General features: G+C 57.1%; 1 protein-coding gene across 2 annotated transcripts; it reads right to left on the bottom strand.

The window, feature by feature from the left end:
• Positions 1–1,004: 1,004 nt before the first annotated feature.
• LOC111141487 (heat shock protein family A (Hsp70) member 12B) lies at positions 1,005–20,353 on the bottom strand. Of its 2 annotated transcripts, none has more exons than XM_022494080.1 (13): positions 20,297–20,353; positions 14,382–14,441; positions 12,499–12,596; positions 11,396–11,520; positions 7,712–7,898; positions 7,279–7,383; positions 6,869–6,985; positions 4,912–5,086; positions 3,903–3,989; positions 3,352–3,456; positions 2,978–3,236; positions 2,347–2,450; positions 1,005–1,733 (listed from the first exon to the last, which is right to left on the bottom strand). In XM_022494080.1, exons 2-13 carry the CDS (start codon positions 14,422–14,424, stop codon positions 1,096–1,098), a joined length of 2,043 nt encoding a protein of 680 aa, XP_022349788.1. In that variant the 5' UTR covers positions 14,425–14,441; positions 20,297–20,353; the 3' UTR covers positions 1,005–1,095. The 2 variants fall into 2 exon arrangements, with proteins under 2 accessions (XP_022349788.1, XP_022349789.1); XM_022494081.1 differs by having other exon boundaries at positions 6,869–6,982.
• Between the last annotated feature and the right edge of the window lie 930 nt (positions 20,354–21,283).

Below are 21,283 nucleotides of genomic sequence, written 5' to 3'. Positions count from 1 at the left end.
TTGCGACAGAGACAACAGCACCCCCTTCTGGTCAGTTCCCAGAGCTGCGCAGAGTGGAAAGCACTCTCCCCTTTTTGAACCCAGTCCCTCTCCACTACTCTGTTGAGGTCCCCTCTTGTGAGGTACCAACAGGCTATACCTTCACCTTAAGCATAAACGCTTTATTGTCACCTTAGGGTTCTTAGGCAGGTGGGGCAGATGCATGTCATGGGTGGGCAGGGAATGTCCCAATGGCACATTGAGTTGATTGCAGAGCCAGGATCAGCCCTTAATTCTCCTTCTGTCTCCCTGCAGCCCCCCAAACCCTACTGCCCTTTGATGGCTAGGACAGGGTGCAACTGGGTCATTCATGGGCTGCCCTTGGGGCCTTCTTAGAAGAATTAATCTGTCCTGAAGGTTCCCCCCAGCCAGCATCCCCCACATCCTCTCATAAGTGCCTTCATCCTGCATCCTCCTCTTTAGCCTGTTAATTGAGAAAGTTTAAAAATTAACAGTCACACTTGGATGGTCAGTACCACATCCAGAAAGGTCCTCTACCCCTGTGTTACTTGTGCTAGTCTCCAGCCATTTTTCTGCCCCATAGGGCTTCTCCGCCCAGCGCCCTGTGCTGGCTGAGCCTATCAGTCCATGCACTGGGCCCTTCAGGCCCAAGCCCTGCATATCCTCCGTCCTCCTGCTCCCCCTCCCGCAGCGGCCCTGCTCTGCCTCCCAGCTGCCTCCACCTCCCACCCCTTTACCCTCACCCCCCCCATCCCCAGTTCAGGCCAGGACTTGGTCTTCTGGTGCATTCTGCCTTCGGGGTCACCCCTTATGGGCGCACCATCTTACAAACCTCTTCTGACTCCTTTATCTCAGCCCTTGCTTGGCAGGGCTCTAAAGCCTTCCAGTCAGCCGCCCCGGGCCCAAATCCAAAGCGAGAGTCTGTCCCCACCCATCCTGCGACCTCAGCCCCCCGGCAGGAGGGCGGGGGGGGGGGGTGGGAGGGAAGAGGCGCTGACTTCAGAGCCAGCAGCTCTGTCCTCCGCAAGCCGACGCCCCAGACCCCCAATCGCAAGAGGGCGGGGCCTGGCACGGAGTCGGGCTGGCACCGTGTCCTCAGTTGGAAAGAAAGTCGATGGCGGCACGCACGGAGCGGTTGGTGCTGACGTCGACGGCGGTGACCTTGATCTCGGTGTCGCCAAACTGCATGGCGGCGCGGATCTCGCGGCGGCCGGAGGACGCGCCGTCGGCGGGCTCCAGCTCTAGGCTGAGCGCGCCGCACTTGCGCACGCCCGGGTCGGTGATGAAGCGCGCGTCCTCGGCGGTGCAGCAGTACAGGTTGATGAGCACGCGCCGCTGGCCCGGCCGCGCGGGACAGTAGCTGCGCCGCACCTCCTCGCCCAGGGCTACCGACTGCTCAGCGGCCACGAAGCGCTCGAAGACGTCGGTGCACCAGCGGCGGCCGTCGCGGACCAGCAGTTTTTCGGGCGGGTGGCGCCCGGCCACGAAGCGGTTGAGCACGCCCACGCCGTAGGTGAGCGGCGAGCGGCGCACGCGCACCACGCCCGGCGCCTGCCCGAACAGCACAGCGCCCTTGAGGATGGTGAGGCCCACGTCGTGCGGGACCACCACGCGCAGCCCGCGGGCGCCCAGTGCAGTCTGCACCGCGTGCTGCAGCACAGCCGACTCCGCGAAGCCGCCCACCAGGAACAGCAGCTTCACGCCCTGCACCTCCGGCCTCGCCAGCAGCGCCTCTGCGGGAGGGGGCAGGGTGGGGTGCAGAGAGGAGGGAACGCGGGGTGAGAGCGAGCCCCAGCCTCTGAGGCCGCTGCGGTGTGGCCACAGGCACCTCCCCTCCGCAATCCCGTACCCAGATGGCAACTAGACACTAGCTCCTACACCCTCAAACGGTAGCCGCGTTCTGGGGAACATGGAGTGTTTTCATTGAGTGCTTCTGGCAGTCGTCACGGGCTCTGCTTCTGTGGCACTCTGCCCCCTTTCCTCTCCCACCACGACGTGGAGGGCGACAAGGATGTGCATTTGCGCGTACTAAGTGCTCCTGCCGACTGTGCACGTCTCTAGATACTTGAGGTCATTTAAATCCCTGGGATGACACTGGTACTATTACCCCATTTTATAAACAAGGAAACCGAGGCACCTGACCTCGGTCAGAGAAGAGACTACACACATCATCCCGCCTAGTTCTTAATACCCACTACACTGTGTCCTCCAGGTGTTTCAGATGATTCTGGGTCTCATTTCAGTGTACGGGTGTGTGGAGGCTTCCAGGCATTATCAGGAGGTGGAATCATTCCTGCATCTGAGCGTGAATGTTGGGGTTAGTGGAGGACTCAGGCAGGCACTCACCTATATGCTGGATGATCCCACTGACCGTGGGCTGAAAGAGCTCGTTCATGGCCTCGCAAGACATCCTGAGCATCCCCTGTGAGGACCATTTCACGAAGTTCACGCTGTTGGTGAAGGGGGCACAGGCTTATCGGTGGGGGTCTGGGGTTCTACCCCTACTCCAGGCCAATGTGCCTGGGTGCTGACTGCATAGTGTGTGTCCTCCCAGCCTCACTCCCCAGGGGCTTTAGCTGCCTGCCTGGTCCAGTTCCAGGCATGAAGTCCCAGGAGAGGAGCCTCCCTTTGTCTCTGGGCAGAAGAACCAAGGCACACTGGCTGGCACCGTGTGTGTGTGTGTGTGTGTGTGTGTGTGTGTGTGTGTGTGTGTGTACGCGCGCACGCGCACCTGTGTCCACTGTGGTGCGGGGAGGAGAAAGATGTCAGCCCTTCCGCCAGGGCTCAAGATCCTGGTCCCAGTTCCTGCCATGGATTCTAGCTGGGATGTTCATGCCCCTCTCCTGCTGTCCGCTGGCAAGAAATGCGCGCGGGGCAGTGGCGGCAGACTCCCACTGTCCTCTGGGGCCCACGTCCTCCCTTGTGGGGGCCTATCCCACCGGCAAACCCTGCTTGAGTCTGTGGTCCCCAGACCCACCTGCTCCGGCGCAGGGCTGTCTCCACGTTGTGGCCTCGCTGTTTGCGGTAGAAGTCGATGAAGGAGAATGGCAGCGAGATGTTGAGCGCCCCTGCGCGGTGCGGGCCTGCAGTGCGTTTGCGGGCCTCGAAGGCGATGGTTAGATCCACCCAGGCTGCTGGCCGTTGCCTTTTGAAGGTGGTGATGAAGTCCTCACCGAAGATGCGGCCCAGCAGCTGCTCAAAGGCCAGATCCACGCCCACCGCGCCATAGGGACCGCCTGGGGTTGGCAGGGGTAAAGGGGGGGGGGGCATCAGCGCAGACTTCACCGCCCAGGGGGCACAGGCGGGCCTGGGCATGCTGGCTATGAAGGGTGCTGCTGGCTGGCTACTCACCAGATGCCTTGTAGAGCTCCTTGAGGGTGCCATGTGGCTGCTCCAGCTGGTGCACGGTCAGGTCCACTGTGCCTCCTCCGCAGTCTGCCACCACGTAGCGGTCTCCTGCGGCGCCGAGCGTGAGCACACACTCCTGGCCTGCTTTGCACCCTCAACTCTGCCTCTCTTCCAGATTCACCCAGCACCCAGCACCCAGCCCTGCCCCAGCCCGGAGCCTTGCCTTCAGGGAGGATGGGGGGGTGGCTCTAAGGGGCTTCAGGTGCTTGGACCTTAGACCAGGTAGGGGCACCAGGTTTTGGGGGAAAGTGTTTCCAGGACTCTGCGACCATCCGCGGAAAATCCCAAGGAGAAGTGGGAGTTAGGGGGGCAGCTGAGTGGGATGGGGTGCAGGTAACAGTGAGGAGATGGCCAGGTTAGATAGAGGCAGCTGATGGAGGAGGAGGGGTGGGATTTTTAGGGTCTGACACCCACTTGGCGAATGTTCCCTTGCCCCCATCAGTATATGTTCCCCGCAGGAACCAAGAAACGCCCCTCGGTCCCTCCTTCCCCACCTGCTTGCATCTCTGCCCACAGCTCTCCAATGCCAGACTCCACCAGGAAGGTGCGGCTGTGGCGGGAACGGCGCAGCTGCTCACGGGCTGGGGGTCAAGGTACAGCAGGACGGTGGGGTTAGAAGGAGGTGCCTCAGCTACCATGCTTGGCCCCGTCCTCTCACCAGCACCCTCCATGAGCATCTGGACCAGCCAATTCTGAAACTCCTGCTCTACTCCTAACTAGGAGAAGGCAATGCTGAACCTTGAAGGGTCCAGAAAAACCCTATGGGGTAAACTCAGGTGCTGTGACCAATAGCTGAGGGGAAGTATTTCTGGCTGGAGGACATTCCCTTAATGCAGGCTGGCTCACAGCAGTGCAAGATTGGGGTTAGGACAGTTTGGAGGACCTTGTGTGGCCAGGGGAGGAGGTCCTGAGGGGTCCAGGGGGGTCATGGGAGATGGCATCTGGGAGAGTGACTAAGATTGATCATAGCTATCTCAGTGCCCAGTGCGGGCACTGGAGCTTGAGCTTAGTAGCAAGAGCTCGGGGCTATTGTGGGGGGGAAGGGGGATGACAGCTGATGTACTAGGATGGGAGAGGTGACTGGTTCAGGGGCTGTTGAAACTCTTGAAGACCACCTTGGATCAGAGTGGGGGCTGGTTTTCTCCTTTGTTAGTACCTGAGCACCTCCCCTCAGGACAGGTGGTTTCCCCTACCTTCAGATTCAGGACTGGAACTGAGTCCTACCTTCCTCAGACAATGATCTCCTAGGGCAAGGTGAAATCTCTGTCCTCAGATTGGACTCCCCCAGATCAAGGCTGTGCCTCCTCCCTCAGACTGAATTCCACCAGAGATGTTTCTGTCCTCTCAGACTGGGCTGGAGAGGGTTGGGGCGGCGGGGGGCGGGGGGCGGGAAGGTTGTCTCTTCTTCATGTCGGACATGGCTGAGCCTCTGGCCTCAGTGTCCCTCTGACCCTCCCAGGGCAAATGTCCTACCATTGGTCAGTGCCCCTGGGGGCAGCTCACCCTGCCGGAAGCTGGAATCGATGGAGCGGCGCTCACCCAGGCGTCCACTGCCCGGAGCCCGGCTGCTTAGGTCCAAGAGCTGGTGTAGACGCAGCTTGCGGCAGTAGACAGAGGCAGCCTCTGGCTCCAGGGCGATGAGTAGTTGCTCTGCATCCTCCCTGGACACCAGGCCAGCCTGGGGATAGGTGGGGGGCAGGGCCAGGGAATATCGTGGGCCAGGTGTCACACCTAAGACGGCACCTCTGGGAGGGTAGCCAGAGCCTGTGGAGCTCCCAGTTCCTCCCCATCACACCCCACTCATGGTAGGCCTCTCAGGCCCCTCCATGGCACTCAAACTTGGAGCTGCCTCACAGCTACCCTGTGACCAGCGTAGGGAGGGGCACAGCCACAGCCGAGAATACCATGGCATTGCCTAGCAGGAAGATACCTTAGTGAAAACCTAGAGCACCTGGGATCTGCCTCTCCAAGCTGCCCAAGGTGGCCCAGGCTGCAGCAAGGTCCCCCTCACAGGTGCAGGATAGCCAGCTGAGCACTGGCTGAAGGTGTTAGCTCAGACCCCAGCACAGTGGGTATGGGGATATAACGGTCAGACGGTGTGTGTGGGGCGTGGTTCCCCTTTGGCTCACTGAACCATTTTCCTTCACCAGGCTGGTGCCAGACGGTAACCACAGGACTCCCCACTCCCGGGAGAACTCTGTTCCCCAAGAATCGATCTAGGCACCAGGAGACAATCAAACAGTGAAATTGCAGGCACCAGGACAGGCCAGCTGAGGGGAGAAAAACACTTGGGATTTGTTATTTCCTGTATCAGGACAGGGGATCCCTGTGGGAAGTACTTTAGGGTTTTGTGGGATTCCCTGGATTCTGATGAGGTGGGGGTTGGGGATGGGTGGGTGTAGAGACTTCCTGCTCAGGGTCAGCCCTTCCTGAACTGGCAGCCAGGGAACAGTGTGGGAGGAAGCAGGGTGGATAAACCGGCAGGGGGCACGAGGGTGGGGGGTGTTTATTCTGGCTGGGCACAGCCTTGCTTTCATCCTGGTCTCTGCAGGGGGGATGCCCACCGCCTCAGGGTTAGCTCCTTCCGGTGACAGACCTGGTGCCTGGGCATGCCTGGCCAACAGATGTGTGGGGGTTGAGGGTTCTGGTATTTTCCAGGGGGTGTACCAACAGGCCTTTTAGAGGTCCTAGGGCATCTTCCGGAGGGCCCAGGGGGAGGACCAAGCAATAAGTCTTGCTCTGGGAGGCTGTGCTCCCCTTCTTCCCCACCCCATCTCACTGGAGGTGGGGGGACTTGAATTGTGCACCACTTCCTATTCTCCAGACCTTTGGGCATCTTATGGTAGGAAGCCCAGCAAGCATTGGTCCAAATCACCTCCCTCCATAGCTGGCGGCTCCTGTGTCCCAGCTGCCCCCTTCTCTGGAGAACTGCCCTCAGCTGAATGGAAATCACGTCCCTTGGAGAACTTTCTCCCACACCCCAAGGAACCAATGACAGGCTGATAGGGATGCATGAAAAGCCAGCCACCTTGCCTCACCGTGGTCAGCTGCTGGGTACTTCCTCCAGTGCTCTCCATGGGATCAGGCTGAGGCTAGACTCCGGTTGAGACCACATTCCTGCTCAACTCTTTCTCCTGTCCATTTCCCTCACTCTTGCTCCTGAGAGCCCTTTTCCAATACACCCCATGCACAAGAATCCCTATCTTGGGCTCTGCTTCTAGGAAACCTGACTTAAGACACAGGTTAAGCTGGCCTGGGCTGTGCCTCTCGTCCCTCTGCTCTCTGTTCCTGCAGGCTCACACCCTCTCCTGGTAGCAACAACCCTCCAAAATGCCCAGCAGGGGAAGGCCAGAGGTCTTTGTGCAATGACTGGTCCAGGGTTGTGGGTAAAGGATGGTCTTGGGGGCCTCCCTGGAGCCCTCCCGAGTGACTGCCCCCTGCTCTGCCTGCCCATGCTCACCAGGTAGGCAGCCTCACGCATGAATTGCTTGGCGGGCTGTTTCCAGATGGCGGGGACTGTCAACACCCAACGCACAGTGTCCTTCTCTGGTAGCGATGGGCACTGCTCCCTCAGCTCCTGGAGTAGGAGGGGGCAGTGAGGGGTGGGCTGGCTTGGGTTAAGGGGGTGTCTTCAGCCTTCTTTGTATGGGATCTGGAGGAGCTAATCATGCCTCAGGAAGGACTTCCCAGCTGAACTGGAAGAATTCCTAATGCCCCCCTCCCCAACACCTGTACATCCCATGCAGTCTCCATCAGACGGGAAGGCAGGGGCTGGAGAAGATGGCTTCTGAGCCCTGATGGATAGGCTGAGAGGAGACGATGGACCTGGGGGTCCGTGCCCCAGTGGGGAGGGATGGGGTCACAGCGCACCTGAAGGGCATGCTCCTTGAAGAAGCGCAGGGCGTGGGCGAACACCTCCAGGGCAGGCATTTTCTTTCCATTCACAGCCTCTAGCTGGGTCTTCAGGGTGAGATCCTGGCAGGGACACAGGCAATTCGGCAGAAGGCCATAGCTCTGCCCCCACTTCCTGACCTCTCTCTCTGAAAATCACCCATTTCCTGCTGCTTCGCCTCTAGAGTGTCCCCGCTAATCACACATTAGTTCTATCCCCAGCCCCTCTCGTCAGCACCGCCTCTCCTCTAATCCTAGCCCCACCCCCAGCCCCGCCCCCACTGGCTCCCAAGCTCCGCCCCCTCATCCTCGCCTCTCCTTTTACCTTTGCTCCCCTTCCGTGAGCCCCTCCCTTTCTACACATGCTCCCGCCTCCCTGGCTGGGGCGGCCCCGAGCCAGGATGTGCCTTACCGTAGCGCTGTGGATCTTCATCTTGAACTTCTCGAAGTAGAGCCAGTCTCGTGCCTCCTCAGGGTCCAGATCGTGGTAGTAATCGCGGGCGGTGTAGCCAAAACTGTGAAAGGCGCCCTCCGGGGTCAAAAGCAGGCAGGTGGGGGTCTTCTGGTGGGCCACTCCTGGGTCCCCGCCCTCCCATTTTCTGTGGAGGCACAGGGCTGTCAGTGTGGTCAGCGAAACCCTCCCTTCGTGGGGTTGGGTACTGGCTTGGGGATCACCTATGCGACCTTGGGCAGGCCACCTAGCCTTCCTGAGGTTCAGTCTTCTTACACGTAATATGGAAATAATAATAGTACCTACCTCTTAGGGTTCTTGTGAAGATGGTGCTGGGCATCCAGTTAAATCTCCATAAATGGTGTTCATGGCATCCGCCCTATCCCTGGGGCCACAGCACCTATCAATATCCTCTGCTCCTGCTTCCTCCCATGAGGTACACCATTGGACTTCGCCTCCCCGTACTCTTAAGCAGAAGCAAGCCTGCCTAGGTCTGGCCTCCTCATGGACCCCTAGAGGACCCTAGCAGAGGCTTTCTCCCAGCCAGACTATTCGCCCTCCTCCAGGCTGTCTTCCACCACCAAGCTCCTTCAAGGCATTAATCATTCCTATCTGACCCACCTCGGCAGCTATACCCCAGCTGACTGTACCTCCAGCAGTACCCTAAAACCTGAAACAGATTCCAAACCTCCCCATCTGCAGGTGCCATCTGGATCTCCACCCAGAACTCCCTGTCTAGTTCATTGGCCTGGCAACTTCTTTCTCCCCTTCCTCAGAGGCCCTGACGCCTCTAGGCCAAGCTTATCCCTGCAGGCTTTAGGGGAAGGAACTGGGAATCCAGGCAGAAGGAACAGTATGTGCAAAAGTTTAGAGGTGTGAATGATCTGGGAGAACCAGCTATAGGTTCTATGCAGCCAAAGAAAATCCAGGAACGTTAAAGTCAGCTAAGGAAAAGTGTCAAATGCCATGTCTGAATTCTGTCTTGATGGGTCTTAAGTAGAAGAATGAAGAGTCAGAACCACATCTGCCATTAGAAAGGTCCCTGGTTGATCTTTGTGGTGGCCTCAGTGATGACCACTGTTCAGCTGCTGGTACATAGCTTTTTGTTCATGCCCAGGGCCTATACACCCTTGCGGAGACTGGCCAGGGCATGATAGCCCAGATCAATGCTCATGCAGACTTGTTGGAGAGCATCACTCCAAGGAGATCAAGTCCTGTTCCTAGCAGGCACAACTCAGAAGATGAAGCTTCCAGGGCCAGTATCGGGTGGAGGCTCTGACCACTCTGGAGTAGAAGTGATGGATGGAAGTAACGATCCATATGCTTGGAGGGAAAGTCCGTGGTTCCCTGGGCTGTGCTGGGAGAGTATGAGGGCAGACCCAAAGTGGCCAGACAGGAGAAAAAGAAGACAGGACAGGCCAAGCAGTGGGTGCAGAACTGGTGTTTTGTTAATGCTTTGCCCACCTTTGGCCAGAAGAAGGGCCCCAGTGCCAACTCTTAAATCCTTAATCCTGGCTTTCACTAATAAAGCCATTTAGCCAGTCAAAAAAAGAGAGAGAGAGAGAGGGAGAGAGAGAGAGAGAGAAAGAAGAAAGAGAAAGGAAGGTCATTAGTCTCCAGGTGGCAACAGCTTGGGGGGGAGGAAAAATGGAGAAGGAAAACCGGAGAGAAGGATATTTATTGCTCCTATCCAGGTGAGAGAGGGTGAGGCTGAACTTAGGGGTGGTGGCCATGGAAAGAAGTGACTGGGTGTTCCAGAGATATTAGGAAGATAGAGATTACAGGTCTCGGTGGCTGGTAGGGGTGGAGAGGGTATGGGAGGAAGCCAAGATGTCCTCCAGTTACTTCCAGTGACTGTCCCCTCCACAAGACAGAGGGACAGCGTCCTTCCTTGGTCCTCAGCCCCAGCATGGAATCCAGCATGGCCTCAGTCGCTTACACTGACGAGCCTGAGCCTGCCAGCTGGGATACCCTGCAGCTCCTAGAGGGCTGTAAGTGCCCGGAGCCTGTGTGGCCTTATGTGGAGGTGGATGGAGCAGAGAAAGGGGGAGGATGGTTCCTGTGCATACAACACAGGTCGGTTGTATCTGTGGGGAAGTGACCCTTACGTTTGTCTCTCCATCCACCCTGCCATCTACCCTCCCAGGTCCAGGGGAAGCCCCTTGGCTCCCCTATCCCAGTCTGGGTTAGAGCTTTGGGGTCTTCTAGAAGGCTCTTCCACTTATTGGCTGCAGCTACACTAAGACACATTCAAAGGATCAGGGTCTTGAGGCCTGGAGGGGAGTGTCAAAAAATGGACTATTCGGGGGCACCTGGGTGGGTTAAGCGTCTGCCTTTGGCTCAGGTCATGATCCCAAGGTCCTGGGATAGAGCCCCACATTGGACTCCCTGCTGGGGGGAAGCCTGTTTCTCCTTCTCCCACTCCCCCTGCTTGTGTTCCCTCTCTATGTCTCTTTCTCTCAAATAAATAAATAAAATCTTTTTAAAAATGTGTTGCTCAAATAAAGCTTGGCTACATTAGAATGGGTTCTTTGCACATCTCCTTCCCAACAACTGTGTGACCTGTTACCTCAGTGACCCCTCTGATCCTTCACGTCTTTGACCTCCACTGAGGGGCTCACCCTAGCAATCTGCCTGTCTCCCGCACACACATCCCAGCACAGGTGTTCAAGGAAGGCTAGTCATCACAGCACTTTTTGTAATAGTGAACGATTAGGGGGAAGAAGCCTCTTAAAACCATCAACAGAAAAATGGGCGAATTATGACACACCCGTACTGTGGGATACTAGGCAACTATTAAAAGAAATTGTGGCTGCAACAGAAGCTGATACAGAGAACAGGCGTGTCAACCAAGATGCATGCTCAGAGCCCAAGGGAGCTCGAGCCCAAGGTGGCTGCCTTCTTTGTGTTGTTTGCTTGGTGCCTTTTCTTTTTCCTTTTTAATGAAAAAATAATGCAGGTGGATTTGAAAGCAAAAGAAAGAAAGAAAGAAAGAAAGAAAGAAAGAAAGAAAGAAAGAAAGGAAGGAAGGAAGGAAGGAAGGAAGGAGGGAGGGAGGGAGGGAGGGAGGGAGGGAGGGAGGAAGGAAGGAAGGAAGAAAGAAAGAAAGAAAGAAAAAGAAAGAAAGGGAAAAAAAGAAAGGAAGGAAGGAAGGAAGGGAAAGGAAAGGAAAAGAAAAGAAAAAAGATGAAATTGTGGCTTTATGTGTTGACACAAAACATCTACAAAATAATGTTGGAAGTTTAAAGTAAGGCAAGTTGTAGGATATCCCACTTTTATTTATTTATTTAAGATTTTATTTATTTATTAGACACAGAGAGAGAGATCACAAGCAGGCAGAGAGGCAGGCAGAGAGAGAGGGGGAAGCAGGCCCTCCGCTGAGCAGAGAGCCCGATGTGGGGATCGATCCCAGGATCTGAGATCATGACCTGAGGCGAAGGCAGAGGCTTAACCCACTGAGCCACCTAGGCGCCCCTCCCACTTTTATTTAAAAAAGTACATGTATATGTATATATGCATGTGTACAAGGGATGGAGGGAGCTCTGGGCAGACTCCATGTGGTCCTCAGTGACAGTCCTTCTGAGACCAGGCCCAGCCCCGGGACTGAGGACCCCGGACCCCATCTCCCAGCCCAGCCACCCTCACCTCATCATGTGGATGGCTTCAGGATCACTGGCGAAGCTGAAAGCATAGCCACTGGAGGTGGTGCCAAAGTCGATGGCCACCACCACGGAGAAGGGAGCGTGCTGGGGGGCCCGGGTCTCGGGCTTCTGTGAGGGCGAGACCCAGAATTAGGCAGCAGCCAAGGGCTGCGTGCCCGAGCCCCTCCTCTTCTCTGGCTGTGTTCCCAATGGGCGCTGCCTCCAGTTACCTGCCCAGGCTCCCCTCCCTTCCCCTCCCCAGGCTCCAGGCTAAGCCCTGAAGCTGCCAACTATGCAGAATCCCAAGGCCTCTCAGGTCGCCCTCTGCAGCTCCTGCTTTCCTCTTTGGGTTCCCGCCTGGCCGGCCTGACCCCACCCCCAGCTCACATCTTCTCAGGGCAGCTCCAGTAACACATGGACCTGTGTATATTTGACCCCCCAGATGTCTGTGGCCACAGTGAGACAACCAGACTCTGTCAGTTTTATGGCAGAGGAGAAAGGACAGTGCACAGGCCCACTGCGGTTCCTTCCCTCTCCCAGGCCAGGCCTGGGCTCCTGAGAACAAGGGAATCCCCAGGCTGGATCATTAGGCGGAGGCCATCCTGGGTGGGGTGACCCAGGGAGTTCGAGGGAGGGTTACATCCTGGATACTTCAAGCTAGTAGTTTCCAAACTAATTTTTAGCAATGTGTCTTGTCTCTCCCAGATATAACTTGTATTCAGGGAGGGCTGTGGTCGACAGGAGGGGGAGCAACTCTGGGAGGCCGAGTGCTCTAAGGACCTGAAGTCACTAGAGGCTCAGAAGTCCCCCAGCCCTAGGCAGGCTCTGGTCCACGGATGGCATCCTGGAGCGGGGCTGTTTGGGTGGTAGTTACGTGGGGCTCACCGGAGTAGAACTGTTACCCCTACAGTCCTAGGTCACCGGAGGCTAACTCTTCTGGGGGGGGACATGAATGGAGTGTGCAGGGGTAAGAGGCATGGTGCCACCCCCAGCCCAGCCCGGGCCCTGCCAGGCCTCTGTCAAACACCAGGCCTTGTTCTCTGGAGCACGACCCATCTCCATAGCACCCAGGCCACCCACCACCGGGAGCCCTGCTCCCAAGCTTACTGGAGACTGCGAGGGTGTGAGTGGGGCAATGCCACAGCTTTCCTGGGTCCTTGGGGAGCCGGGCGGGCTAGGCACGGGGGACCGCTCAGGGCTGGAGCCTGCAAAGAGAGGGCAAGTCACTCTAGCACAATCAGGGTCGGGGCGGGTGGCCAGGCCCTGGGAGGTTCTCCATCAGTCCTTGCTGGACTGAGGCAAGGGACACCCTGCAGGGGAAGGGGGACTAGTGGGGGAGGGGAGGAAGGACAAGACTGAGGCAGGGGCAGACTAAGGGTCTGTTATCCATCTGAGGTGACCTTCCCCTACAGGGTAACCCATACCTCACCTGGTGTCTTCCCCAGCATCCCTCAGACACAGCAGGGGAGGGAAGAGACAGAGAAGCACTATGGGGGATGGGGGCGGGGCGACCTAAGTCCAGAGACAGAAGGGCAGGAGAGATGGGGTGGGTGGAATCCTGGGGTGGAGGGTAGACAAACCAGAAAAGGTGGGGAACTGCAGATGGAACTGAGGCCGAGGTGGGGCTGCTCCGCTCCCCAGTAGAGTTTGGCAAAATGGTTCTAATCAGGACCCTAGGGAGTCTGCCTCCTTCCCATCCTCCCTCCCTCCCTCCACTAAGGGCCAAGCATAGGTCCAGCTGGCTGCTTGGTGAGGATCGAGAAGGGGAACAGTACTTCCCGTGGCCCAGCCCTGAGCTGGGGGGTGTCCACAACACTAGGAAGTTGGATTCTGAGCCTCCCTTCCCCGTGACACACAGGAACCTGGAGCCGGCATTTGGGGGCAGGAGGCCACAATGAAACCCTCTCGCAGGCTCAGGACCGAGCTGGATCTTTGCTGGGAGGGAGCAGAGCACCTCCAGAAGGCAGCCCAGAGCATGGCTTGGAGGATCAGGCAGCTTAAGGGCCTGCCTGGCTGGTCATCCCCTAGGTGTGGGCTGGTGGCTCCTCACCACCACACTGGGCCCTGAGAAGGCCCCTGCCCGGGGTACTGGGGCGTCCTGAGATTCAGGTGTAGGGACAGGAAGGCTGGCCTGGGAGGCTGACAGGGTCTGGTGTGAAGACCGGTGGACATGTTGAACTGGTCTGGCGGGCTTCAGGCTGAGCCAGGCCCGGGGCCTGTGTTCCTTCAGCAGCTGTCCTGCCTTGTGCCCTACTAAGTCCCCACTCTCCCTGGCGTTGGGGTACCCCAGGAACATATGTGAGGCATGAGGGGACTCGAAGAAGTGCCTGGCCAGGGCCAGAGTCTGTCTTGAGGTGCCGGAGGGTTCTCCCAGGGCTGCTTTTTTCTAGGTGGCAGGTCCAGGCTTGGGCCCTGCCAGCAGCCCCAGCTTGAGAGGCCGAGCTGCTATGGCTTGAGCCTGGGAAGGGAGGCAGGAAGGAAGGCCCAGCCCGCCAGGGCTTTGTTAATGGACTTCCTGAGGAGTGTCCCTCCTGCCTCCTGGCCTCCCACCCCTGCAGAGAATGTACAGCCTGCTCCCAGGCCAGGCCGCAGGCCACTGCAGGCATATACACGCAGAATTCCAGGCGTGCAAAGCCACCTGCCAATACACACGCTCTCACACGAGGCCCTGCACACAAAGACCTGCCCGCAGGAAGACACAGACACAGACACACACACTCATACCAGGTCCCAGGTACACAGATCCCGCTCAAGACACCCACACTCATATAGTCCTGGGCACACCCCCCCCCACCGTGCACACACACACTCAAAGACCCACACTCACGTACACAGCCCTGTGTGCACCAACCCTCCCTGCACACACACACTTGCTCAGCAATCTCTTCTGGGAGAGGCACCCATGGGCAGACCGGGGGTGGGTCTCAGTGCCAGGGTGAGTGGGGTGGTGGGTCAGGGCCAGGGTTGGGCTGGGGGGAGGGGAGACTTACCAATGTACAGCCCCTGCAGACCCATGTCTGGGACCGCCAGCATCTTTGCAGACCCTGGGACTGTGAGCAGGGACAGACAAGCAGAATGGCATTTATTTGTTCCCTTGTTTCCTCCCTCAATGCTTATTTATTTTCTTTGCTTGCTTTTGGCGGAAGTTCTTTGAAGCCAGTCCCAGGCATAGTGTTGTTTCACCTATAAATTCTTTAATACGTCTCTCCAGCAGATAAAGACTTTAAAAACAGGGCCACCGTGCCGACCTCACATTTAAAAGTATGAACAGTAATTTCTCAGGCTCATCTAACGTTCAGTCCCACAGTCCCCACTTGTCTCAAAAAACCTCTCAACAGCAGCTTTGTTGGAATCAGGTTGTTCCTGCATGTTTTCAAGTGCCCACTCTGTGCGAGGTGCTGGCGGACATCTGCAACCCAGAGAGACATTGCTGCTGCCCCAGAGGCCCACAGCCTGGTGGGGAGACTGATAAGGGTCAGAGAATCACCCAAGTGCATTTGAGGTTACAAATGATGCTGTCAAGGTCACAGCTGGATACAAACCAGGCAGAAAGGCTTGGTAAGGCTGGAGAGAGAGGCTGGGCTGGGCTGGGCTGGGCTGATCCTGTAGGCAGGCCCCTTGGGGCCCCTATTTCATTTATTTATTTACTTTTACTTTTGAAGATTTTATTTATTTATTTGAGGAAAAAGAGAGAGAGAGAGCACGTGTGAGCAGGGGGAAGGGGCAGAGGGAGAGGGAGAGGGAGAAGCAGACGCCCCTGCCGAGCAGGGAGCCCAAGGAGCTGAGCTCCATCCCAGGACCCTGAGGTCATGACCTGAGCCAAAGGCAGACAGACAGCTGAGCCATCCAGGCAGTTCTTGGGCTCCCTATTTTAGATCTGGTTTTATATGAAGAGCAAGAGCAAATCTGGAAAGGTCTGATGTAGTAGAGTAGAGATGGGGGTGTGACCTGCGTTTTACAAAGCCCCCCAGGCTGTAGGGAGGGTGCAGATCGCAGCAGGTGGCCGGGAAGCAGAAGCCCCATCAGGGCTCCAGGCAACAGAGGATGGTGGTGGCTGTGTGTCTTGAGACAGAGGTGGAGTTCTGAAGATAGAGGTTAAAAGTTAGAGGTTAAGGTTAAGTTAGAGGTTAAAATCAACAGGGCTGGGCACCTGGGTGGCTCAGTGGGTTAAGCTTCTGCCTTTGTTCGGGTTGTGATCTCAGGGTCCTGGGATCGAGCTTGGCATCAGGCTCTTTGCTCGGCAGGGCGCCTGCTTCCCCTCCTCTATCTCTGCTTGCCTCTCTGCCTACTTGTGATCTCTCTCTCTCTGTGTCAAATAAATAAATAAAAATCTAAAAAAACAAAAAACCCAACAGGGCTGACAGAAGATGGCCAAACTGGATAGGGGGGCTTTGCAAAGAAGCAGGTGTCAAGGGTGACGTTGTCTGACTGGAGCTCGGAGGTGGACAGTGAGGTGGAGAATACTGGTGAAGGTGGGGCTGGCAGGGGCCAGGGGCAGAGTTCTGGGTGCACTTTTGCAACCGTGGAGAGAATAGCCCAAGGGGCCGGCTGGTGTATGATGCAGAGCTCAGAGAAAGCTGAGATGGAGAGGCGCCTTTGGGAGTCTTGGTTCCTGGGGAGGGGGCCTGATGGGGAGTCGTGCGGGAAGAGAAGGAAGCACCAGCACAGAAGGCTGGCTGGGGGAAGGCCGGCTGCCCGAGGAGTCCAGATGCCTGCTATGGTTTCAGGAAGATCTCAGATCTAAGAGATGCGCATGAAATTAGATACCTTTAGAGGTTATTTGATGAGTCTCGAAACACCTGTTTTAATGGCCCAGGGCCAGCATTTTGGCAGAACGATGGAAATGGGGTACAAGTCAAGGGAGCCTAGGCAAGAAGTGAGCAGAGTTAAGGAGGACACAGCGGGCACTTACAAGAAACTTGGCTGAGATCAGGAGCTGGTGGGAGGGCAGTAGATAGAGGAACAGAAAGCTCGAAGAGGGGGGGATGGGTTTTCATTTTCCTTTCTAAGATGGGAGGAACCTGAGTTTGTGTCTCTGAAGTTCTAGGGGCTGGGCTAGAGGCAGCAGCATTGCAGCCCCTGTACTGCAATCAGAAATGCAGAACCTCAGGTCCTGCCCAAGAACTACTGAGTCAGAACTTGCATATTAACAAGATCCTCCGTAGTTCTGGGCACATTCGAGTTCTAGAGGTGCTCCTTGACGTGTCCCTGGGCCAGTCATCACCCATGCCACTATCCTCACCTGTGGGCCTGGCAGTCCGCCCAAATTAAGGTGAGGCTGCTCAGAGCCCACTCCCTCTCTGTAGTCAGTGGACTGATCAGGAGATTCGCTAACAGAACACAGGCAGACACAGATCTGGACGCCATGACATGTAAGCACACGCATGAACATGCATGTGCATGCTCTTGCTCACACACAGTTGACACAGCCCAGCCCCAGGGCAGACGGACACTCAGGCATGTCCAGAATATTCCCCCATGGCCAGCACCATAGAAATTTCCAGACACCTACAATCGTGCTGCCACACTGTTGTGGCACACGTTGGAGGCCCAGGAATGAGAATCACAGGGAAGATAGGGGCTGTTTGTGGGCACTCAGAGTAGCAGGGTGGTGCTCAGAAAAGGGAGAGCAAATAGTGGGCATGGGTATGAGCCTTGAGAGCCAGACACAGGCTCAGCTCAGGGGAAGGGAGTGGTGTGCAGGAGGTGGTTCTCCCCAGCCCCAGCAGCTGATTCTGCGTGTCTTCCCAACTCTGCACTGATTGACAGTACCTGGGAAACTTGAAACCAGCCATGATGGAAGCATTTACACCACCGAAACTGGCAAACACTATATATCAGGTTTTGGTTTCTCTGAGAGAGTTGACAGTGAAACATTCACCAGCGCACGTGTGGCTGGATCAAGGCCACAAGGGAGAAGCCCTATGTATGCTTGTCTCGATTCTTCAGCAAACACTGAGCATTTCTTTCTTTGTGTCAAGCTCTGTGCTAAGTGATGTATGTGGACACAGAGTGCCCCTCCTCGGGGGTCTCAGGGCAGACAAGGGCCTATTACGGCATCTGGTCAGAATACATCATGTCACCTCTCTGTGCTCCAGTGTCTATCCTATAAAATGGGTCACACAAGGGCTTGTTAAGACTGACAAGTTCAGGGGGCACCTGAGTAGCTCCGTCGGTTAAGTGTCTGCTTTCAGTGCAGGTCATGATTCCGGGGTCATGGGATTGAGCCCCACATCTGGCTCCCTGCTCAGTGGAGACCCTGCTTCTCTCTCTCCCTCTGCTGCTCTCCTGCTTATGCACGCCCTCTCTCTGTCAATCAATTAATAAAATCTTAAAAAAAAAAAAAAAAGACAAGTCCAGGTAAGGAAGGTGGTTGATAAAGGCAAGACTTGGACAGATGAGAGCAGTTGTTCTTTTCCTTCATAGTATGGATTCTGACTTTTCTCTTGTTATAAGTTTTTGGTCTTTAAAAAAAAAAAAGATTTTATTTATTTATTTGAGAGAGAAAGATAATGAGAGAGAGCATGGTGGGATGGGGGCGGGTGACAGGGAGACAGAGAAGCAGTATTAGCAGGCTCGTGGAGCAGGGAACCTGACACAGGGCTTAATCCCAGCACCCTGGGAATCATGATCCGAGCCGAAGGCAGACACTTAACAGTTACCTGACAAAGCCACCCAGGTGCCCCAGAAATTTTGGTCTTATTGAGACTTATTCTAATCATTCTGAGTTCTTTAGCGAGGGAGAGAGGACTTGAATCCATCTGTGTTGGAGGAGGATCCTGATGATTCTTTTTTATTTATTTATTTTTAGTTTTCATAAACATATAATATATTTCTATCCCCAGGGGTACAGGTCTGTGAATCGCCAGGTTTACACACTTCACAGCACTCACCAAAGCACATACCTTCCCCAATGTCCATAACCCCACCCCCCTTCTCCCAATCCCCCTCCCCCCCCGATCCTGATGATTCTTTGAGAGGTGGGGGTAGAAGGGGGTGGCAACCTTATGTGTCTTTGGGACACCTCCCTACCATGCATACACACCCAGAAACATTTAAGGACAGTGCTAATCATGAGGCACTCTGAGTGGGACTCGGAGAGGCACTCTAATCATGAGTGCTAATCAGGACAACACTCGTTCCCCAAAGCTAGGACTGGGCAGTAGCCACAGCTGGAGATGGGGCAAAGTAGACCCCCACCCCAGGGGCCCACTAATTTCAGACTGGTGATGCTTAATGGGTTTGAGTATAACTGGGTAGGGCAGTTTGATTTACACAGAAAGTAACTTCATTTCCTGGCAACAAGCACAGGCTAAACTCTGGCCCTAGCCTGACCCCTACCCTGCTCACAGACAGCCCCTTCACCCTCCTATGGACTGACCCCTAGCCCTTGGCTTCATATTGCTCTCTCATCTCCAGCTTCATACTGACCCCTGGCCCTGACTTCTACCCAATAGGTATGACCTATCATTCACCCGGGGCCAGGACAGGGTGTGGCTCAGTCCAAGAACTTGGAAACCGAGACTCCCATTCCAGAATGCTTCCCAGACTCACAAAAGCCAAGGACTTTGGGCCTGATGGAGAATATTCTCCAGGAATCTCTTCCTGGAGAGGGGAAATTAAGGCTGGATACTTATGCCCCCAAAGAGCACTGAGGGTAAGTGGTGTTGCTGGATTTCAGCGCTCCACACATACCTGTCCTCTGCCCATGAGGACAAAGAGCCCACCCAGATCTTTACAGTATCCCTCTCTCCCCTGCACACTTCCCTTCACTGGACCCTGCCTCTCCCATCCACTGTTTTCTGCTCAATATCCTGCCAGCTCTTTAACGGAACAGGACCCTGTCAGCCCACAGAGAGGCCACAGGCATTTCTCCCAAGCCACAGACTAGACCAACCAGGGCCAAGGATGGACAAATGAGAAATGGCACCCAAAGGGCTGTCCTAGTCTGTCTATGGAAAGGAACCCTCAAGGAAAGGGACCATGAGGAGGCTGTGGGGTAGGGGGGCTGCCTCCTGGGCTGGGGCAGGGGGAGGCATAAATGGCTTCCCACGGGGCCCCTCCCTGTCCTCAGCTTTTTTCCTCCATACATCCTGCCCCACCCCCGTTGGGTCCTCATCACGGCAGCAGTCAGTTCACAAACCAGTTCACAAACAACCTCTGTCCGGCAGAGCCCACTGAAGCCCCTCCCATCCTCTGCCCACCAGTACCCCCTCACCTCCCTTACCTTATGGGGCTCCAGGGCTGCACTTGGTCTCACAGGGAGACCATATTTTAGAGCTCACCCCCTCCCAGTCTCTCTGCCCCACAGGAGCCTGCTTTACAAACTGGGTCCACTGCCCAGACATGGAGCCCAGACGCCTGGCCACCTGGGCCCCCCAGCCGGCCTAACAGAAAGAAACCAGAGGTCCCTGTGCGGGAGGCCTGCCCACAGTCAGGAACTGCAGCATCCTGGCCACTGTGCCACTCTCGAGCTTCCCAGACCATAGGCCCTAGGAACCCCCTCCCTCGACCAGGTGACCCCCACCCCCACACTCAACCCCAGGTCTGGCGTAGGCATTGTATCCTCCACAAACTGGCTTACTGGAGCAGACCTCCCAGCTCCCAAACCCCACCCCTACCGCGGCACAGGGGTCTACTCAGCCCCCCAACCTCCGCAGAGCCGGTGTGGGGTCCCGACGCCAGGGTGGGAGCCCACGGTCGCCGCTCCAACGGCTATTCTGAACCCGCAGCCCCACTGGAGAGAACGGCTTGAAGGATCTGTCCCCAGCCCGGCTGCCCCGGGTTAGGAAGTCTTTCGGGGGACGGGGGGGGGCCCTCAGCCGACAGGCTGGGACCCCCAGGACGGCACACACCTAGACGCCGTTCTCCTCTGGGAGCCCCCCCTCCCCCGCTCAGAACTCACCTCCGCCCTCCCGACAGCTCGACCTCCGTCCAGCCGCCTCGATCCCAGGCCCGCAGCCCGTGGTTGTGCCCCGCCGCGGCGGCCGCTGCCCTCGACGTGCGCCCAGCCGGCGCCTCCCGCTCGCCCCGCGCCGCCCACCCCGGCCGCCGCCCCCTCCCCCAGGCCGGATGGCGGTGCGCTCCCGGCCCAGATGTGCGAGGCCGGGGCGGGGCCTGCCTGCGCTGGCCTCTCCGAGGGGCCCACCCCGGCCCCGCGTCCCCGCCCCTCCCTGCGCCCCTCCAGCGCCCCGCCGCCGCTGCGCCTCCCCACTCCGCCCAGCCCGCAGCCCCGGGGGTGGGAGGGAAGGGTGAGGAGGGGAGGTGGAGGGAGGGAAGAGGAATTCCAGACCCCTCGTCGGCCTCCTGCGGCCGGCAGGCGGCGGAGGGGCTCCCCCTCCCCTCCCCAAAGGGCCCACCTCGGGGCTCAGCTCAGGCCAGCGCAACTCGCGACTCCCGAGCCTAGCCGCTGGTGAGGGAGGGCCCTGGCCCAGACCCCTCCCGTCCCCTGGCCCAGACTCCTTTCAGTCCCCAGCCCATCCTACTCTCCTCCCCCCCCCTCCCCCCCCCCCCCCCCCCCCAGCCCTAGCCAGGTCTCCAAGGGTCAGACAGAAAAGGCGGAATCGAAGGTGAGGTCAGCCCCTTGGGCCCCAGGTTGGGGCCTAGCTCTGTCCTTGATGAAGCTTGGGGCATTGAGGAAGGGTTCTCGAAGGCTGGGGCCCCATTTCTGGCAGGGGGCTCACTGGGAACTCACCCAGCCTCCTCAAAGAGCACCCAACCCCTTTCCTTAGAACGCTCATAGCCTTCCAGTCCTAACCAGGCCCGGGGGGGGGGGGGGGGGGGGGGGGAGATGCTCGGACATGGCTCCAAACAGGGGTTTGCCAGATGGAGACCCCTCTCAGCTAGGCCCCTCTAAGGCAGCTAACTTACCTTGCCCTCCATCACCTCTTGG

This window comes from Enhydra lutris, unplaced genomic scaffold, assembly GCF_002288905.1.
Source record: "Enhydra lutris kenyoni isolate GAN:26980312 unplaced genomic scaffold, ASM228890v2 scaffoldscaffold6, whole genome shotgun sequence".
NCBI lineage: Eukaryota > Metazoa > Chordata > Mammalia > Carnivora > Mustelidae > Enhydra > Enhydra lutris.
Note: the sequence above shows the minus strand (reverse complement) of the source record. Positions and strands in the feature narration are given on the sequence as shown.

What these genes read in the sequence shown, in the direction of transcription:
- LOC111141487 (XM_022494080.1), bottom strand. Translation starts at nt 14,424, where the DNA reads ATGCTGGCGGTCCCAGACATGGGTCTGCAGGGGCTGTACATTG. An exon ending in GTGGGCAGAGATGCAAGCAG is followed by an intron (nt 3,457 to 3,902) that starts GTGGGGAAGGAG and finishes TCGGCGCCGCAG; the next exon opens with GAGACCGCTACGTGGTGGCA. An exon ending in GGAGCTCTACAAGGCATCTG is followed by an intron (nt 3,237 to 3,351) that starts GTGAGTAGCCAG and finishes TGCCAACCCCAG; the next exon opens with GCGGTCCCTATGGCGCGGTG.